This window comes from Phocoena phocoena, chromosome 19 (assembly GCF_963924675.1).
Source record: "Phocoena phocoena chromosome 19, mPhoPho1.1, whole genome shotgun sequence".
NCBI lineage: Eukaryota > Metazoa > Chordata > Mammalia > Artiodactyla > Phocoenidae > Phocoena > Phocoena phocoena.
In genome coordinates, this window is record NC_089237.1 from 44,999,129 (window position 1) to 45,020,291 (window position 21,163).

At 38.8% G+C, this 21,163-nt stretch overlaps 1 protein-coding gene across 1 annotated transcript in view; it reads right to left on the reverse strand.

Annotated features, from left to right (window-relative positions):
* Positions 1-20,810, reverse strand: part of SSH2 (slingshot protein phosphatase 2) — a 104,753-nt gene extending 83,943 nt beyond the window's left edge. The window contains exon 1 of the mRNA XM_065896990.1: positions 20,683-20,810. Coding sequence (XP_065753062.1) covers positions 20,683-20,810 — 128 coding nt within the window. The remainder of the gene's footprint in view (positions 1-20,682) is intronic.
* Positions 20,811-21,163: the final 353 nt, after the last annotated feature.

A 21,163-nucleotide genomic window follows, 5' to 3' on the forward strand; every position in this document is an offset into this window, starting at 1 on the left:
GGCAACCAATAGAACAACCAATGCTCAATTTTATCTCACTGTGAACAGATGTATAATCTCTAGTATGCATAGAACAATCTCTACCATACATAACTCCAGCACAGTCATGACTAAAGCAAAGCAGTGAATATCATTTAGATAACTCGCTCGCCAGGATTGCTCACCATGCCTTAGCCAAAGAGCTGTCTAGGTCAACAGGGTAAAATATTCAGCAGTTTGATCTCTTGGGAACTGGAACAAATAGGTTTTCAACTCGGGAATCCCCACTATGTCAAAAACACCAGGGTCTGACTGGTAGAGTCCTCTAGCAGTGCCCAGCTGACAGCCTCTTGGATCTATCGTCTGGCAAAGGAAGAACCAAATGGGGACAAAACTGACTTACGTATTTTTTTAAAAAAGCTTATGGAACATGGATTTTATAATAGAGACTGTGTTGAACTGAGTCAGGGACATGGTAATGCAGGTAATGGAAGAATCTGCTTAGGTGGATATATTCTGTAAGGGGCCCCTAAACCTGAGGTCAAAAGAAAAAGTCTGGGCTTCGCTGGTGGCGCAGTGGTTGCGAGTCCGCCTGCCGATGCAGGGGACACGGGTTCGTGCCCCGGTCCAGGAAGATCCCACATGCCGCGGAGCGGCTGGGCCCATGAGCCACGGCCGCTGAGCCTGTGCTCTGCAACGGAAGAGGCCACAACACTGAGAGGCCCGCGTACCGCAAAAAAAAAAAAAAAAAAAAAAAAAAAAAAAAAAAAAAAAAGGAAAAAGTCTGAGGAAAATATCTTAAAGAAAAACACAATTGCCCTCAAAAGAAAGCTAAGAAAACCCCCAATAACAATCAGATGTTTCTGGTACCTCCTCAACTGTGAGGTGAAAAAAATTAAATACATTTAAAGAATTCAGTAAACATGCTTCTGAAACATAAGTATAACAAATAGAAATCTGTTTATCTTCATTCAAAGGAAACTGCACATTGCAATTATGAACATTTCCACTGCAGGAAAGATAAGCAGATGTTGGATGTTTTCCCAAAGTTTTTTCAGTGTCACTGAAGAGGCATGTTTTTTCAGATTAATGGTTAATGCTAAAAAGGCAACATTTTGAATGTTGTTTTTTCTCTTCCTATATATTTTAACATTTCTACAGTGACATATTTAACGAACAGTCAGCAAAGAGAAAACAACTACACATATAGCTTATACAGTATACTTGTATATTCATTTTCCAATATTTACTTCTAAACTAAGCAACATAGAAAAATATTTTAAATAGTGTAAATTCTGAAAAAAACTCCATTCTGTTTCCTCTGCAATTAAAATCCTACTTAATGAAAAATAACTACATCTAAATATTCTCAATTGACACTGAAAGACTGAATCCTCTTGTAGGCCAAAATTCTAATATGTAAATAAATAAGCTTTTTTAAAGGGTGTTTAATTTCTAAGAGAGATAAACTGGTCTGAGTTTTCTCACGGCCTTATATGCAAAACACAGATTTTTTTTTGCCAAATATGCACTGGATTAGGCCTAAATAAATGAATTACGTGAGATGGCAAGAAAGCAAAAATGGCACATAAAACTTAATTGCTCGCACTTCTAAAAATTTGTAACTACACACTGTAGGCTGCAGAAACTGGTCTTAAATAGCAAAGAATGGTTTAATGGGTTGGAGAATACCTTGACTCTCAGTGCACAACACATTAAATAGCACACTCATTCCACTAAATATCTAAGCCCAGGGCAGTCGTCCCCAAACTTCTCAACAAGCTCTTTATAATTTAATAAGAATCTGGCTTAAATGCATTTAGAAATTCTCCTAATTCTTCTCACGACTTTTACTTTAAAGTAACAACTTTAAGTTATTTCTGCCTTCCTGGATATAGTTCAAAGCACCAGAAATACTTTACCCCAATACTGCTTCTCTTTTCACTCACCACACAGGTTGTGACTATTTGCTGAGGAACAACGAACATTCAGGCTTTACAGTAATATTCCAAATCTTCTTTAGCAAAGCAAATACCATTCTTGGAATATCTACTCCAAGATTATTAGAGAGAGAGAACTCAAAAGGCTGCATAATCCTTCTCAATAGAGAGAAAATGGTAGTTCAAAATCTTTCATTGTGGGGAAATCATGAGTGATTGTTTAAAAATGGATAAATGAATCTCACTGGGAAGGCCAAACAGCTTAAAAACACCTTACTTAATTTCTAAGTCAAATGCCTAAAATAGTCTATTCCAGGTTCTTAATTTGGGGTGAGGGGAAGGGCATTATGGGCATTACATTCCTTTGAGAATTTGATGAAAATGATGGCTTTTTCCTGCAGAAAAATAAATGTACTAATAATATATACACCCACCTTTGCATATCATTTCATTGTATTCATGAATTTAGTTTAAAACTCTGGATTAAAGGAATCTTGTAGTTGCCCTCAGGAGACTATGAGCAACTGGGAATTAACAGTCCTCAGACCCCCTCCCCCCAACCTCATCTTTTAGCAGACAACAACTCAGCTTTAACAAGAGGAAAACACTGAATGATTGGTGCTTGGATTTAACTTTGAAACCAGAGGAACAGATAAGGCCTGGGGCTTTCTAAGGGTCTTCTATTAATACTCTGGACTCTTGCCATTCTAAAGCACGCAAAAGGCAAGTCCTATGAAAAGGCCCTCTTACCTGCCCCATAACGCTGCCTCCTCTCCTCATTTCTGGAAATCCCTCTACAATAAACTTGCTTATATCACAAAGATTCCCAAGCATTAGGTGAAAGTTCACTTACTGAAGCCCTGTAGTACAAGATATAACAGAATTTCAGCACAATAAAGGATTTTGGACAAGATTTTGAAATTCATTAAAGTCAAATCTGACCAGCAAATGAAGTTTTACATTTCCTAAACCTGCTGGATACTCCAGAATTTTTTAATAGCTACCCAGAGCATGCCATTTCATGTAGCATGCCATTACTGTACTTATATTCTAACAGTGTGAAAAATCCAAGATCACCAATATATTAAACACTGCTTTATGTGGTAGTGATTTAGCATAAAGGAAATGACTAGATTTAGAGCTTTTTTGAGCTTATGATTTTATAACCCATGCTACATGGGAGAGGAGATTTAAATGCAAGGTATAAGTGTTATTGTAGGCTCATGTTTATGTAAGTTAACAATCCTTATCTATTCTTTAAAAAAATTAATTATTTTTGTCTGCATTGGGTCTTTGTTGCTGCGCGGGGGGCTGAGCGGGGGCTACTCTTCGTTGCGGGGCGCGGGCTTCTCATTGCGGTAGCTTCTCTTGTTGCAGAGCACGGGCTCCAGGCTCGCAGGATTCAGTAGATGTGGCTTGCGGGCTCTAGAGCGCAGGCTCAGTACTTGTGGCGCACGGGCTTAGTTGCTCCGCGGCACGTGGGATCTTCCCCGACCAGGGCTCAAACTCGTGCCCCCTGAGTCAGCAGACGGATTCTTAACCACTGCGCCACCAGGGAAGCCCCAACAATCCTTATCTACTGCTATTATGTCTATAAATGCAGTGGCCTCATATTGTTTAGATTATTTGTCACACCTAAAAGTTGATTTATACATTTATACCACATGTCCATACTTCAGTTTGTGGCTCAAAAAATTTATCAGTTTCCTGACCATTTTCTCTAAAATAGCACTCCTTCTCCCAGGTTACTTTCCATCTTTTTTGTCCTGCTTTATTTTTTCTTTATAGCCATATCATCAGCTGATTATTTACAATAGTTTATTTACATTCTGGAATGTAAGTTCTCAGAGCTTAGAGTTGGTCTTTTTGGATCATTCCCAGTGCCTAGAACATTGTAGGTGATCAATACATGAATGAACAAGTTATTTACTAAGTGGAGATACAAAATTAATTGGAGGCAAATATAGCATAGTGAAAAAGCATGAGATATAAAGAGGACTTGGATTTTAGTCACCGCTCCTACATTTATTAATTATATAACCTGAATAAGTCATTTAATCTCTTTGAACGTCAATCTCTTTCCTTTAAAATGATGCTAAAGTATTACTACAAAGGGTTATTTGCAAGGGTTATAGGAAATAACAGAAGTAAAAACTTGTTGCAAATATTAATGATTCTATCCCAGCAGTTATTCTTGGAAAATTGGCAGAAAATTCTGCAAAACAGATCAATCTTAAGAAAGCAAGTTATTCTGTCACCTAATCTTTGGTCTTGCAGAACTGTAGAGGCAGAATGAAGTAGTGAGAAAGCACAGCATTACAAGGGATGGACTTGAACCTCACTTACCAGCTGGCTGACCTTGAGAAAATCTCTTAACCTCTCTGAGGCTTACTTTTCTTATGTATAAAATGTGGGGGGAAATGCTACCTCAAAAGTGTAACTGTTTGAACTAAATGATACGTTAATTGTGAAAGCACTTTTTAAACTTTGACACAGAATATGTATTTTTAGTTAAATCAATTAATTACCTTTCCTTAAAGAAAATCCTAACCTTGTTTGTTCCACCAGCCAAATGGAAGGAAATATTATTCCAGAACGTGTTCACATGAACTATGGGCAGAAATATACATACTCCCAATTCTTGCTGCAAGTTCTCCAACTCTGGTGACAGGATGGAACAGAACATGAAAAGACAGAAAAGGAAGATACAGAATGGAAAGAGAAAACAGAGGTTCAAATAGACACAAATAAGTAGCAAAGAACAAGCAGCAAGTAGAATAAGTAGCAAAGTTCTGATCAACACTGAGTATATCTGATTTCTTTTTTTCTTTTTTTAAGTTTTTGATGTGGACCATTTTTAAAGTCTTTATTGAATATGTTACAATATTGCTTCTGTTTTATGCTGTTTTTTTTTTTGGCCAAGAGGCATGTGGGATCTTAGCTCCCAGACCAGGGATCGAACCCGCACCCCCTGGATTGGAAGGGGAAGTCTTAGCCACTGGACCGCCAGGGAAGTCCCGAATCTGTATTTAACTTCATATCCCAAGGTCAGGGCCCACTTCATGGACGTGCGATCTGTGCAGCTGCACAAGGTTGGTGCTTGAAAGGGGCTTGCACTTGATTCAATGCTCTGCTGTTGCTGTCTTGAAATTCTTAATGCTTTTCAAACAGGGGGCTCCACATTTTCATTACGTACTGGGCCCTGCAAATTATATAGCTAGTCCTGCTCGCAGTCTTTCCACTAGACTAGAGGACAGGATAATAGCTTACAATCTTAATGACTGCATACAAGGACCGCTACTAACTTAAAGGACAATCACTAACAAGTAGACTTTTAATCAGGTTGGTGATCACATATTTGTAGTACCTAAATTCTGAAGTTAACAAAATACTTAGTAAAAGCCAATTTAATTAAAAAGCAGTAGACCAAATCAGAAATGCAAATATTATTTGCCTTTCCCATTTTTGTGGTCCATCACGTCCTAATAACAGGCCAAACGGTGACGTCAGCAAACGAAGTACCTGAATCTAACCTAACTGACGTTTCATTCTGAAACCCAACAAAAGACCAGTGATTGTGGATTTTCTTCAGTTTTTGATTTAATATCTGCTACCTTACAGTACGCAGAGTGACAGTGCCACAGAAATCATCTATGAAGTGAAAGCCCTAACACAATTCAGTTCAATTAAAGCACACTCTTTAAATAGTGTTTTGTTTCTTTCCTGCTCCTGTGGACTGAGAGACAGCTTTTCTTTGACTGAAGCTGAAAGGCTGAAGCTGATGAACTGAACATTTCCCGTGCGGCGAATTCAATTTTTGATGCCTGCAGGCCAAAAAGATACTTTTCCCCCTTAAAGCCAGACTCACCCCACATTGGTCCATTTTGACCTTTGGACTTCTTATCAGTCACCTTCAGTCTCCGACAGGAGTTGGACTGGCCAACCCACAGAGGTCCACTCTCCAGAGAACAAAGGCTTGCTATGTAAAAGAGATGAGCTGTGGGCAAAGATACCATCTGTAGAGAAGGTGCTGAACTCATCCTCTGTGTTCCAGCAGCATGTCCAGGACTGCTGCCACTACAAAAAAGTGAAACTTCACCCCAAAACTTTCCCCGCCTGTGATTTAAACACACACCTTCATTAAGGAAGGAGCTCGGTTTCAGACAGAGGCAGGCAACCAATACTACTGAATCCAGCATGCAAACGTGGCCTGCATTCTAACATTCCTTTCTCCTTCCCATCTTTTTTCTTTAAGTCTGCCAGTAGCCCCTCTGAGTACTATTTAGATCTGCAGGGACATTCAAAGACTCTTTAAGAAATACGTACACTCTTGGGCTTCCCTGGTGGTGCAATGGTTAAGAGTCCGCCTGCCGATGCAGGGCACACGGGTTTGAGCCCTGGTCTAGAAAGATCTCACGTGCCGTGGAGTAACTAAGCCTGTGAACCACAACTACTGAGCCTGAACACCACAACTGCTGAAGCCCGTGCGACACAACAAGAGCCTGTGCTGCACAACAAGACAAGCCACCGCAATGAGAAGCCCGCGCACGGCAACCAAGAGTAGCCCCTGCTCGTCACGGCTAGAGAAAGCCCGCGAGCAGCAACAAAGACCCAGCGCAGCCAAAAATAAAATAAATAAATAAATTTATTTGAAAAAAAGAGAAATACATACACTCTTCTCCTTTCTCCTATATTCAACATTCAAATAGCCTCAAAGATGAAAACTTGTTTTTCAAGATTTTAAACGGCTTGTTCCCTAGAAAGCTCACCTCCTCAACTTTGAGAAATATACCCACTGCTTCCTATAAACAAGATGAGGAAATTCTAGCTTTTTAAGTATAGTTACAAGCATTAACAAACTAATGTATATGGTCATCGTTTAAAATTTCAGTATCCTTAATAAGATAGAACTTTGGGAAATCCCAATGATGCTTAACACTTCCTAAACAGAAAACAATGAAATGTTCAAGGTTAATTTGCTGCAGGACCCTAGGTAAGTGTCAGTTATCTATTGGCTCAGAAATCTCTAAGTCAAAAATGGTGGAAAAAAAAAATGGTGATGATTTTAGAATAAAATAAAAACATGGGGAGCAAACCTAAATTCACAAACACTACAGATATATTCAACACCATCTTGGGATAATTAGTTTCTTTATCTTATCAATGCACTATTATTTCATCTTTCCATAAGGTCTACTCAAATAGCTTACAAATTTTCCATCAGTGCTTGGGTATGAAAGCAATCCCTGATAGGAAAGACAAATAAGGATCAACTTTTCTGGGTCTCCAACTGGTTCAGATGAATTGAAGGATAAAATTGTATCTACCTTGATTTTATTTTTTATTATTTTATCAGCACTATGAAAATGAATTACTAAAATTCATTTTAGTAATGAGTGTAGACTGGTACATTTCTGGTGAGCAAACCAGCAATCTATATCAAAAACTCTAGAAATATGTATACCCTTTGGTCTAGCAACCCCAGAAATGAGTTTTAGGGTATTTCCTTCAGGGACATGTGTAAAGATTTAGGCACAAGGATATTCATTCAGTGAGGCTTTGTTTATAATTGCAAAAAACTGAACACAATCAAAATGTGCACCAACAGGGCAGAGAGAATTCAGTTCTATGGAAAACAAACAACTCTCAAAAAGGATATGAAAGAAACTCATTTGAGGACAATGACAGGATGTTCCCAATATGCTAAGTAAAAAAAGAAAAACAGAGTACAAAGCAAACGATAGAGGACAATCCCATTTTTAAAAATAAATAAATAAATAAATAAAAGTATACACATATATAGAAATGCCTGGATGGTATTAACAGTAAACATATTTGGGAGATAAGAATAAGGATAATGCTTTTGGGGGAGAGGAGGAATGCCTCAGTGTTTTCTGTTTTTTCTATAATAAACATGCATTATCTGCAATATTAAAAAATAACCAATATTTTTGCTTTGTTGACTTTAAGTACCAGTAAGACCAGTTCCATTAAAAATAAAAAATCACTCACCCAGGACACGTTCACTTTTAAGCTGAGTGGGTGGTAAAGAATGAGATATTATCAACTTTACTGCGTATAAGGTAGACAGGCTTTTTAAAGCAAAAGAGATTCTCTATTTGAAAAATTTCCTGAAATGGATTTGTAAGACTGCCGTAAAGAGGAGCACTGATATTCAAAATTTATTGGTTGATTTTGATTTTAGTTGAGGAAGAGACTAGATGTTATCATTTCTTTAAAAAGCATAATAAACATTCTTACGACACTATCATTTTCTGACAAACAGGGCATATGGCCTTGCTGAGAACTTCTCCAAGTGTGTAAAATGGCAAGAAAGAATTCTAGCAGTGTGAGCATAGCGGCGGACTACCAAGATAACTGAGACTGACTACAGGCGAGACACAAAAGTGAACAGGCCCCAACTCATGAATAGCCAGGACTAAGGTAGGTTCTCAACGGATATACTCAAGTATATTTCCAAGGAGGTAAGTAATAAAGTATGATTAAAACAACAATGGCTTTCAATCTTTAAGTTAGAGAGATGATAACTAGCCAGTCTACAATCTTCAGTTTTTCTTTAACTCTGAAAAAAAATTACACTGGGTTTAAATTCATTTCGTTAGAATCACTAAATGGAAATAAATTCAGTCTGAGTTTGGCAATTCTTTCAGTGCAGGAAAGTATAATAAGACACAATCTGCTAAATTTTTAGTAGCTGCAGTAACTCTTTGAATCAATATTGTTAAACTATCATTTGGGCATTTATATAGTCCTTGGTCTTTATTGATATATAATTATAGGCTTACTTACATACGTGTAAAAGATCCACCTGTCCACTAGGATGGTTTCCATGTGTACTTAAACTAAGGAGCTGTACATTGCTTATACAACTCTAAATAAGATGAGCCATTAACTGACAACCAGGCCATTAAACTGGTAGCCAAGCCATTAAGAACAAAATCAGCACACCCTTCCCCTTATAGGCTCACTCCACTGGAAATATTACAAGCCCTCTGGGCCATGGGAACCACCTTGCCTACCACATGGTGCTGATGTAACAATATCTAGAGCTATGCACCTGGAGAAAGCAGGGAATGAGGTTTTGCTTTGGAATTCTTGAATGTTTCTTTCTTTCCTCCCTCCTTCCTTTCTTTCTTTTAACCATAAAGCCACTAGCAGATAGTTTAATGATTTTTGTTCTTATGCTGCCTATGGGGATTTCACACTGCGCTACCAACCACTGGTACTAATTCAACAACAGCCTTGTAAAATTGGCAGCCTTCCTAAATAAGCTATGTAAAGCCTGCAAATGCTGGTTACTGTGCTGTGTAGTCAGTGGGTACTCGATAAAAATGTGATTAAAATTCTGCCCACATGATATATCCCAAATATGCTCATACCTATTTTCTAAAGAACATTATCAGTCTATACAAAAGCATTTCTGGATTCTCCTTCTTACCACAAATGATTAATAGCAGTCATTCACTGAAAACTATCTGTAATATGGCCCGACATCTGCAATATTAGTCTTCCTTTTCTCTCACCACTCAAGTACCCTTTACCTCTGCTTATACAGATCAAGACATTTAAGAGGGCCAGAAAAAAAGGTCAGCATTCCAGCTCAAATCCTACCATAAAGGCTCATTTACAATAACTTTTTGTTCTCTGAATACCTAAAGCACCAACTGCACCATTCATCTGCCACTTAGCATGTGCTAAATTGTGTTCTTATTTATCCTTTTATTGATCTGTCTTATATCTCTCAACAGACTGAGCATCCTGACTGCAAGAACCATGTCTTGTATTTCTTTGTATCTCCCATGACAATTATGCATATGATGGAATTTTTACCAGCAGGCTGGCATACCACTCTAACTCTTTCTCCTATACTTTGGCTCATGTCAAAAGGGCAAAAATATTAGCTACCATTTACTGAGTGCTTACTATTTGCAGTACTTTATAAATATTACATTTAATTAACTTAAATGAACTACATTAATATTAATAGACACTATAAGTTCCATTTTATTGATAAGGAAACCAAGGCTCATGGTGGTTTTATGATATGTTGAACATACTGAAGGTCAAACAGCTTACAGGTGGTGAAACTGATTGGAACTCAGGTCTGTTTCATTCCAAACACCAGACTATTACTATCAGCCACAAGAACAAATGACAAGTAAGATAATGAATACATGACCCAAGACACCTTTTAAGAATCTCTAAATAGAGTATTTAATGAATGGGATACTTTAAGAATTGAATGTGGGATTTTAATGAGGAGGAATAAGCATCACAGGTATGGGGTTGATAGAATGATCTATACCAAATCTGGTCAAAGGGACGTCCAAAAAGTTGAGCTTCACACATCATCTAAATCTATTTCATTCCCCTCCTAGGAAGAAAAATTTACACTGAGAATTCACATTCTGCCACAGATGTCCCAACTTCTCAAACTAAGTTTCCCCCCCAAAATAAAGACGATAAAATAAAAGGAAGTTAAAATTTTTGGGTGTTCATGAGAATTGGGTATATTTTAGGAGAAACACAGTAATTTAAAGGTACCTGGGACAGAGGAGAGTCCCAAAGAAATGACATCTCTCTTAAGAGCTCTCTGTTATAAGTGATACTTATTTAAAATCAGTGAAGAAAAATCATAAATACTCTCATTCAGTTTATTCCTTATGAAGATCAACTGGCTTTTATCACACAAAATTCAAAGAACAACAGAGATGAGATGCACAGATAAGATGCTAAGCTCATAAACCTGATCAGCCTTTTGTGGAGGTACTGAAGGCTTCTTGGGTTGTAAACAGGCCTGCCTATCTGTGGCATGAAGTTTTAAGAATACAGACACCACAGAAGACAAGGGATATGAAGTCCACAATTATAATTCTCAGGGCTTGAAATGTCCTGCTACGGATCATGAATATCCACATGAATCTTTGTCAATAAACATTAAGTACAAATGACAAAAGTAACATAATCGTTAACTGAAAATTTTATTGTTCTTTCTTATTAACTATCCACAGTCCCCTGAAATGAGGCAGCTATTATTCCCCCCAAAACATAAGCAACAATTTGAACCATTTCGCTCATTATCAAAAAAAAAAAATAATAATCAAATAATTCTATGTCTTCTACATCTGGAAAACTGAACTTACAATTTAAAAAAACCCCACTCTAGTACAGGCTAACACTGAAGTTTCTCTTTATTTGAGAAGAATACAAGCCTCTGGATTCTGTGGCTTTAACAGACACATAACTAATGCCAAATCCCTCAGGTTACTAAAAGAAGGGTCACACCCCTCTAAAAACAGATTAATGCAAAAAACAAGAGTTGCCCAATTTGCACAACCTGCAAAAAGGAAGTGAGCCCAAATGTGCCCTTTGGTGTGCAGTACTAACAGTCTATTTATAAATCATCTGCCACATCCTTTCCAAATCACAGGAACACCTAAAAAGGCCTTGATGTTTTTAGCACATTTCTTCAAGTTAAATCTAATGATGTTAGTGGAAGCAGCATCCTGTGTAATTCTAACAATGCAAAGCTAACTCTAACTCTATCTGAAAGTAGTTAAGATACTGATTATTATTTTTTTGCTTTCACCCTAGAAATTCAGAAACATTATGTGATATCATCTACACCACTGTTCTTTAGTCCCAAGGCAATTTTACATAAGGTAATTAAGAAGATTCACATTTACTGGAGAAACCCAAGAAGAGAGGGAGCAAGAGGATCTGTAGTTTAGCCCCTCCATTACTCCAAGGTTCAACAGCTCTTGGAGCCAGAGAATGACAGCATCCTTAATTATTTGGCTTTGGGCAATGGTTTCTCAGTGTAAGTCTAAAGAAATTGCCCAATTTCAGGAGTGATTACAGGTGAGCACACAATCTGAAGAACAGTAATTTAGAAAAAAAAATTCACTCAGATTTATCAAAGAAATCTTGCCTTGAGTGCATCACAACCTCGCCATTCCTGTTCATCTTCATTATGCAGAGTTACTCTTCAGTTAACTGGTTTCCAGTAAGGCCAAATTTGAGAGCTTTTTTCCTCTCTGTTCTAAGCCAATGACTGCTCTACTGACTTCAAAGCAGCACAAGTGCGGATAAAGCCACACAAAGTTATCACTGCTAATGAAAACACAAATGCACCTTTTACTCTGACAATTAACTTCTCATAACACCTAGAAGATTAATTCACTTGATGTAAACTTATTTGAGCACCTTTTAAATAATATTCTACCTTTTAAGGGTATATTGCCTATTCAAGGATCAGAAACAAGCACAAAAACAGTACTGATTTAAAATCAAACAGACATCTCATGCCTTTTAAAAATATTATTATTAGTCTCTTTACCCACCAACGAGGGGAAAAAAAGCTCTTAAATCATAAATGAATGCCTGCCTTCAATCACTGAATTATCAATTATTATAATTATGTTTATCCATTTCTGCAGAGGACAAATGTAGATTTTAAAAGTATCATGGACGATAAACACACTTATACAATAGAACAAGGAAATTTAAGAATTTGAAAGGCAAAACAATTCCACAAAATTATAACATTTGGAGTAGGACTTCTTGGTTCTAGGCTTTTAAAGTACAGAATTTCTGCTAAAGAACTGTTTTAGAGCTAGAAAAAGATGGAAGACTACACCTAAATCATTCAACAAATCATACGTAAGCTGGACAAAGAGAGCACCAAAGATTCAACAAATATTTGAATGAAAAAATCTTAAAATATTAGTAAACCAATTCCAGCAATATGTTAACAAATAATGCAAAAAGCGTGAAAGGGCAATTCAACTTTTGCAACTCAACGTGTCACTGCATTCCCAGGAAAGGGGGGGAAATATTATCCTTCCAACAGATGTCCAAAAAACACGTAATAAAATTCAATAACTATATCTAATTTAAAAATACTTGAGGGCTTCCCTGGTGGCGCAGTGGTTGAGAGTCCGCCTGCCAATACAGGGGACACGGGTTCATGCCCCGGTCTGGGAGGATCCCACATGCCGCGGAGCAGCTAGGCCTGTGAGCCATGGCCACTGAGCCTGCGCGTCCGGAGCCTGCACTCCGCAGTGGGAAAGGCCACAACAGTGAGAGGCCCGCATACCAAAAAAAAAAAAAAAATTGAAATTAGGAATAGTAGGAAATATCCTTAACTTGGAAAGTGATCTATGCTGGAACCTACAGCACACAATACATCTATTTAGAAAACATAAAAAGCACCCCTTTTACAATGGAAAACAAGATAAGACCACTAGCATGGCTCCTCTTTAACACTACACTAAAGCCTAAGGCAAAGCAATGACGAGTTACACTTAGAGAAAACCCATTTACAGATGATATAATCATCCACCCAGAGAAGTCAAGAAAATCAACTAAAATATCTATTAGATATTAGGACTAAGAGTTTAGCAAGGTGGTCTGATACAAAAGCAAATACTATAAAAACCAGTTTTACCACACACCTACAGGGACTAATTAGAAAACATCATGGGAAAGAAGAGCTCATTCACAAGAGCAACAAAAGCTTTATAAAACACCCATGAATATACCTAATAAGAAATGTGTAACTACTGTATGAGGAAAAGTGTAAAATTTAAATGAAGGACATTTTAAAAACAGTGGATAAACAGACACACACACCACATTCCTCATCGGGAAGGCTCATTTTATAAAGCTGTTAATTCTTCCTAAACCTAGTTCAGTACAATTTAAATCAAAATCCCAATAGGATTTTTAAAAGTAGAAATTGACAATCTGTTTCTGAGACTTACCTGGAAAATAAGCAAGAGTAGCTAAGATATTAAAAAAACACATCCACTGAGGTAGGCCTTGTGATACAAGATATCAAAATGTCCACTAAATCTACATTAAGTAAAAATGTGGTATTGGTGTATGAAAGAAAACATGTCAATAGGACTTAATATATAATACGAATAGCATTTCAAATCAGTGAAGTGAGAATGAGCTAAATAAGTGGTATTGGAATAAATGACTGTCCATTTGGAAAAAAGGTAAAGTTAAAGCTCGACCTCATAAAGCTCGACACAATAAATACAGGCATACCTTGTTTTGTTGTGCTTCTCTTTATTGCGCTTCGCAGATACTGCATTTTTTTTTTTTTTAAACAAATTTAAGGTTTGTGGCAACCCTGAGTAGAGCAAGTCTACTGGTGCCATTTTTTCAACAGCATTTGCTCACTTCATGTCTCTGTGTCACCTTTTGGTATTTCTCGCAATATTTCAAACCCTCCACCACCAAAAAGATCAAGACTTGCTGAAGGCTCAGATGAGGGTTAGCATTTAGCAATAAAGCATTTTAAAATTAAGGTAAGCAGATTGTTTTTTTTTAGACATAATGCTACTGCATGCTTTACAGACTACAGTGTAAACATAACTTTTATATGCATGGGGAAAGCAAAAAATTCGTGTAACTCATTTTATTGTAACATTCACTTCATTGTGGTAGTCTGGAACTGAACCCGCATTATCTCCAAGGTATGCCTGTGAAGATAAATTACAGTTTTAAAGAGTGAAATATTTTTAAAGTGTAGGCATACTAGAAAAATACAAAAGAGTATTTATAATCCTGGGAGTGGGTGGGAAGGGTAAAAGCCAGATGCAAAACTGAAATCATAAGAGAAAATACTGACAGATTTTACTACATAAAAATTAAAAACTTTTGGGACTTCCCTGGTGGCGCAGTGGTTAAGAATCCACCTGCCAATGCAGGGGACACAGGTTCAAACCCTGGTCCAGGAAGATCCCACATGTCACGGAGCAACTAAGCCCGTGTGCCACAACTACTGAGCCTGCGCTCTAGAGCCCACGAGCCACAACTACTGAAGCCCTCATGCCTAGAGCCTGTGCTCCACAATAAGAGAAGCCACCGCAATGGGAAGCCTGTGTACCGCAACAAAGAGTAGGCCCCCGCTCACCACAACTAGAGAAAGCCCGTGCGCAGCAACAAAGATCCAACGCAGCCAAAAAATTAAAAAAAGAAAAAAAATTAAAAACTTTATACAAGATGCAAAATTAAAAGACAAGCAATAGGCTGGGCAAAGTATTTTTAAAACATATTCAGAATATACAGAGTACTACATGAAAAAAACTACCAATAGAAAAATGGTTAAAGTACAAACATGTAAATTATAGAAGAAAAATGAGCAAGACCAATAAAAACACAAAAGGATCCTAAAGTTCTTCAATAGTAAGGGAAGTGCAAACAGAGGAGTGTTTAAGAGCAGGGGTCCTGGAGTGAGACCGTCTGTGTTTGCATCCTGGCTGTATTACCTTAGACAAATTACTTAAAATCTCTGTGCCTCTCGTGTGTAACTGAGGATACACCTAAGTCGAAGTTGTTAAGAACAGAGAATGAGGTAATATGCATAGTACTCAAAACAATGCCGGGCACACAGCAAGAGCTCAGTAAAAAATTAACTGCTATCTAATATCACTAATATTACCAGGGTTGGTGAAGATACCTATGTAAGTATATAAGTAAGATATACTCTTACTTATAGCTTGTAAGAGCAAATTGGCAAAGCAAACTGCAAAGCATTTTGGCAGCATGTATCGACATTTTAACAGGTACATAACATCAGACCCAGAAATTCCACTGCTAGAATTTTATCTAAAGAAATGTTCCCACATATATACAAAGCATCAGGACTTTGAGTGCAGCATCGTTAAGAGCTCTAGATTTGGAGACAGGAAATGCTGCTTCTAGTTTCAGTTCTACCAATAGCAAATCATGTAATCCCTGTGGCAATCACTTCATCATTTTGATTTTTTAGTTTATTTACTCTAAAAAATGTGGATAATGACTTGCCCAATCTGCTTCACAGGAATACTTTAAGGCAGTGGTTTCCAAAGTGTGGTCCCTGGATCAGCATCATCAGCATCCTCTAGGAACTTGTTAGAAATTTAAATTCTCTAGTCTCACCCCAGACCTACAGAATCAGAAACTCTGGTTGTGTAGGCAGCAGTCTGTGTTTCAATAAGCCATCTAGGTGATCCTGATGCAAGCTTAAGTTCAGAGATGAGCACATGTGAAATCACTTGCATAACTACACAGCAGAACTGAAAAGAGCATTCGTACTATCACTAATAAACACAAAAAATAAAGCTGTTTCTACCTTTCAATTTCATGAAAAGGTACATTTTGGATAATCATCTCAATATGCTCCTCTGTTGCTGAGCTTGACTTCAGAAAGCACTGATGTGAAGCTAGGAAGTCAAACTCATATACATAACCAAGTAAATAAATACAAGTATTTTGGGTCAAGGATAAAAAGCTCAAGGTAACCTCATTAACAAATCAAGCAATGTCTCAAGCTTCCAAGTTCCAAGACTTTTTTTTTTTTTTTTAAGTTCCAAGACTTTTGATCAGCGGTTTTCATAATGGGAACACTGCTTTAATGATAGCCTTTGCCAGCATTTTATCTACTAATTCTTGATCCTTCCCTGAACTTTTCAGGACACAAAAATAGTCACCTATTTGTCGATAAGCTATTTGTTTGGCATATAACAATAACATTAGAAAAGCCTTGGCCCCTTGCTTAGCAACTTCACTTCTCAGAGATTGAAGGCTGGCTCTCTAAAAATAACATAGGCTTGAAAAAAATAACATAGGCTCCCATATTTTTCAGAACTTCAGATTTTTGTTTTATTTAAAAGCATATGTAGATTCTTAAAGGGTATGGAACTTTTCATGATCATTTGAGCAGTCTGATCCAAGACTCTTGAAGTTTGATCAGATGATGCTCGGGGTTGCTCACATATATTTTTCTAGTAGGATTAACACTTATGACTAACTCTTCTTTGTTTCTGGAGTTAATTCAATCCTTAATGTTCTTCTCTGAATACATAAGAAATAACACTATATTTGGTGAGTTTTACACAATGGTAAGGGGAGACCTTAATCTAATAATGATGATATAATTCCCAATAACATACAGTAATACCCAAGCTATTCTCTAATTTCACCTATATGTATATACACACAGTTAAAAGTCAAGAAATTCGAAAGAGCCTGTGAAATCACCAAAATAGGTATCCAAAGGCCCTACTCTAAAGGTCATTAACTTTCTCCATAGGGAAGCCCCTAAGATCTCACTGTGGTCTTTTTACTCTGACACAATTCTCATGGGATTCGTTACACGGTTTACTTGGTTTCTAAACCCAGAGCAAATCTGAGGCAGCAAACAAGAAAAGGAAAAAAAGCTCTTATGAGTGGGTCCTCAGCAATGACAAGAGAACCACTGGCCTAAGAGTACTCAGGTGTCATGGTACCCCTTGCCCCAAGCATACAGTTAAAATTCAGTCTTCACTTAAGGACCTTAAATCTTAATCTTTTAGTTGCTCCCATTCATCACTGCTATTTACATATCTGGCACCACAGGGAAATGCTCACACCAGTTAAGTTTTTACTGTATCAGGCCTTAGAAACAATATTTCCCTTTAGGAAGGAGATTTTTAAAAACTATTTATTTGTTTGTTTGTTTATTTGGCTGTGCCAGGTGTTAGTTGCGGCATGCGGGATCTTTTAGTTGGGGCATGCAGGATCTAGCTCTCTGACCAGGGATGGAACCCGGGCCCCCTCCATTGGGAACGTGGAGTCTCAACCACTGGACCACCAGTGAAGTCCCAGGAAGGAGATTCTTAACCTTTTATATCATATGATTTTTAAAAATATATTTACCCAACATTTTCATATGATCTCAAGGAGTTCATTAAGTTTCTGAGGCCAATTCATGGCTTCAATAACCATAGACCCAAAATTAAGAACTTCTGCATTAGGTGCCAAAAATGTGTGTAAGTTAACAAAATTTAACACTTATGACAGTAACTATTGTTACTGCTGTGCGTGGGCTTTGCTGCTGTGCGCGGGCTTTCTCTAGTTGTGGCGAGTGGGGGCTACTCTTCGCTGGGGTGCGCAGGCTTCTCACTGCGGTGGCTCCTCTTGTCGCGGAGCACGGGCTCTAGGGGCAAGGGCTTCAGTAGTTGTGACTCGCGGGCTCTAGGGCGCAGGCTCAGTGGTTGTGGCTCGCGGGCTTAGTTGCTCCGCGGCATGTGGGACCTTCCCAGACCAGGGCTTGAACCCGTGTCCCCTGCATTGGCAGGTGGATTCTTAACCACTGGTGCCACTAGGGAAGCCCCTAAGGATTTTTAAATGATGATGAACTGGGCAACACTATAAATGTAAAATAAAAATGATGGCTAAAGCAATACCAATAAATACACTTTAGAAGAAGAGAATATTAGCAAAACTCTCTTAAGAAAAAAAAAAGTGGTAAAAGAGAGACAAAAAGGAAAAGAGAAATATTCTGCAAATTCTTTAAAAGAGTGTCTACCTTAACAGCAAAACTCTTCGTGTAGCAAATGTTTTCACTACTAAGTTGAAGATGTCAGCACATAAAGATAACTCCTAAGACGTAAGTCTCAAAAGTGGCCTTGCAACTACGAAGACAGAAGATCATTTTTCTAGTGGTTAAGAGCACTGGCCTAGGAAACATCTGGATTCTAAGGACATTTTTGTCATTTACGAGCTATATGGTCTTGAGTAATTACTTAAATTCTCTAAGCCTCAGCTACATTATCTGTAAACAGAATAAAGCAGTTCATAGGGTGGCTGTGATGATTAAATGAGATAATAATACACATTAAACTTAGCACAGTGGCAAGTCATCAATAAATGGCAGCTAATAGTTTTTGTTTAATTTCAATTACATTTTCCTGGGCAGGGGTTTATAGTTTGTAAATTGTTACCACACATATAATCTTTTACGATCCTCTGGGGTAGGAACCACCGTATCCTCATTTTACAGTTTAAGAAACTGAACTCAAATGACTTACCCAAAGTCACTAATTAGTAGGAAAAGAAATCTGTACTTGCTTGACCACACTAGGAAGCAAGATTCAAAACTCCTTTTCCCCACAAAGCTTAGAAGCTCTGCCTTTTAAGTTTTGTTTAACCTTTTTTTAAACTGTAAATATATATAAAATTTGCCATTTTAACCATTTTTAAGTGTACAGTTCAGTGCCAATAAATTCATTCACATTGTTGTGCAACCATCAGCACCATCCATCCCCATAACTTTTTCTTCTTCTTCAAATGAAATTCTGTACCTATTAAACACAAACATCTCATTCCCCTCCTCCAACCCCTAGCAACCAGACTACTCTAAGGTCCCTCACATAAGTGGAATCATACAGTATTTGTACTTTGTCACTGGCTTATTTCAGTTAGTACGATGTCTTCAAAGTTCATCCATGTTGTAGCATATATCAGAATTTCCTTCCTTTTTAAGGCTGGATAATATTCATTCTGTTTATCCATGTATCCATTAATGGACATGTGGGTTGCTTCCACTACCTTTTTAAAAGTATTGTGAACACTTATTTTGAGATTGGTTATCCACTTTCAGATTAGTCACTCCAATTGTCTTTTTTTTTTAAAGGGAAAATACAAGTAAACAGTTGATTTAATTCTGTAGAGTTTATAATACAAAACAGTAAAACCACGATACTGCGGGGGGATATTGTTTTTTCGGTGCGCCACCATGAATCAACACAAAGGAAAAAAGTTGAAATGCAAATTTGATTTGGTAAGAGAGCAAAACAGTTAGTTAAAATAATAAATTAGCTTTAAGATTATCTATAATTCACTTTACATGCTATTCTTGGGACCTTTACTAAGGGATAATGGAAAGTTTCTATTGTTGGACATGAAACTAAAAAGTTCCTTAGGGTTGACCTGGGAGGGAAAGAGAAGTTGCTCAAGTGCCAGGAGTCTGGGAAAACCTCAGTAGGTGACTCTCCTTGAACCTACTCCGAATGAGTGCTAATACACTACAAAGATCAAACTGCTGCTATCTAAAAGTAACCCTAAATCACTCAACTAGTTTAAGGATGCAACTTGAATAGATGGGAGTTCCTCTACTTCGCCCTTTTTAACTGTGAGATGAGAGTTCCTCTGCTTCGCCCTGTGAGATGAGATTAACCACAAGCTTGAGCACACAGTTCTCAGAAATAACTAAACCACAATGGAAGGGAGAAACAACTCTAGAGACTTTGAAAACAGTTAAGATTTAAAGATGCAAATGAATCTTGCACTTTGGCGATTGAAGGTGTGCATACAGGCTTGGGTTGGTAGCACGTACTACTACAGGCGGAGACAAAAAGAAAAAGAGCCAAACTACTAAAATCCAGTTTTATGAAATAATTTCAGACTACAACCAGCGGGTGTTAAGAATGAACTGCCTTTCTTTGTGTGCACGGCTTGTAACAGAAACCTATGGTCACAAGCAAACTTATTTGAAACAAGAAAACAGAACAACAAACACGGGAGCTTGAGCACCAGCAGGACCCGCAAGGGAGTGCGAGCTTTTCCGGCCGGCGGTTCAGAGCTACTGACCGCCCTTCAGCCCAAGTCTCCCGAATGCCACACAGCTGTCACTCAGTCATCACAGACAATTTCCCTGGGGCGACCTCACTTTCAGATTCTCTCAAAGTTTACCAGAAATTCTCCCAAAGGATTTTCTGTCCGCCTCCCCACCCCCAGGACACTTTCTCCCTCCAAGAATTACCCTTCCTCTCCACCTTACTATGCCCCCAGACGCCCCAAGACCTGCAAGCAAGCAGGATGCGATTTCGCCCTTGCTTGCTCCCAATTGCCGGGGGAAAGCGGCTGCTGAAAAGCAAACTTTCCGAGCGTTCACAGAGGGTGGGAGGGCGCTCGGCGCACTCACAGCTGGTTGATGGCGTTCTGCGAGATGACCGCGTTGGCAGAGAAGTAGGGGATCATGTCGGGGCCACTGAGGCTCCAGGTGCAGGCGGGGGGCGCCTTCCTCTCCCGGGCCAACGTGCTCAGGGTCATGGGGCTGGCTCAAGGCGCACAGCTCCGCATCCCGGCCCCCGCACAAGGCGCTCGCTTTGGGCTCCGCCGGACTGGAGGCGCGGGCAGCGCGGACTCCCGGCGGCAGAAAAGGGCCCGCCGGGTCGCGCGGAAGCAGCTGCCGTAGCCCTGGGGCTCGGCTGTGGAGTCCCGGCGTCCGGGAGCCTCCAGCAGCCCGCCCCAACTCGCGTCCGGGGCGGGGCGGGGCGGGGCTGAGCGCGCCGGCGGGGCGGGTCCTGAGACCCGAGAGGGTCGGGCCCCGCGGGCGCCCCGCCCCGGAGCTCTTAGCACCCGCCGGATCCGCTGCCGGCGTCGGAGCCTGGGGAACAGGGTCG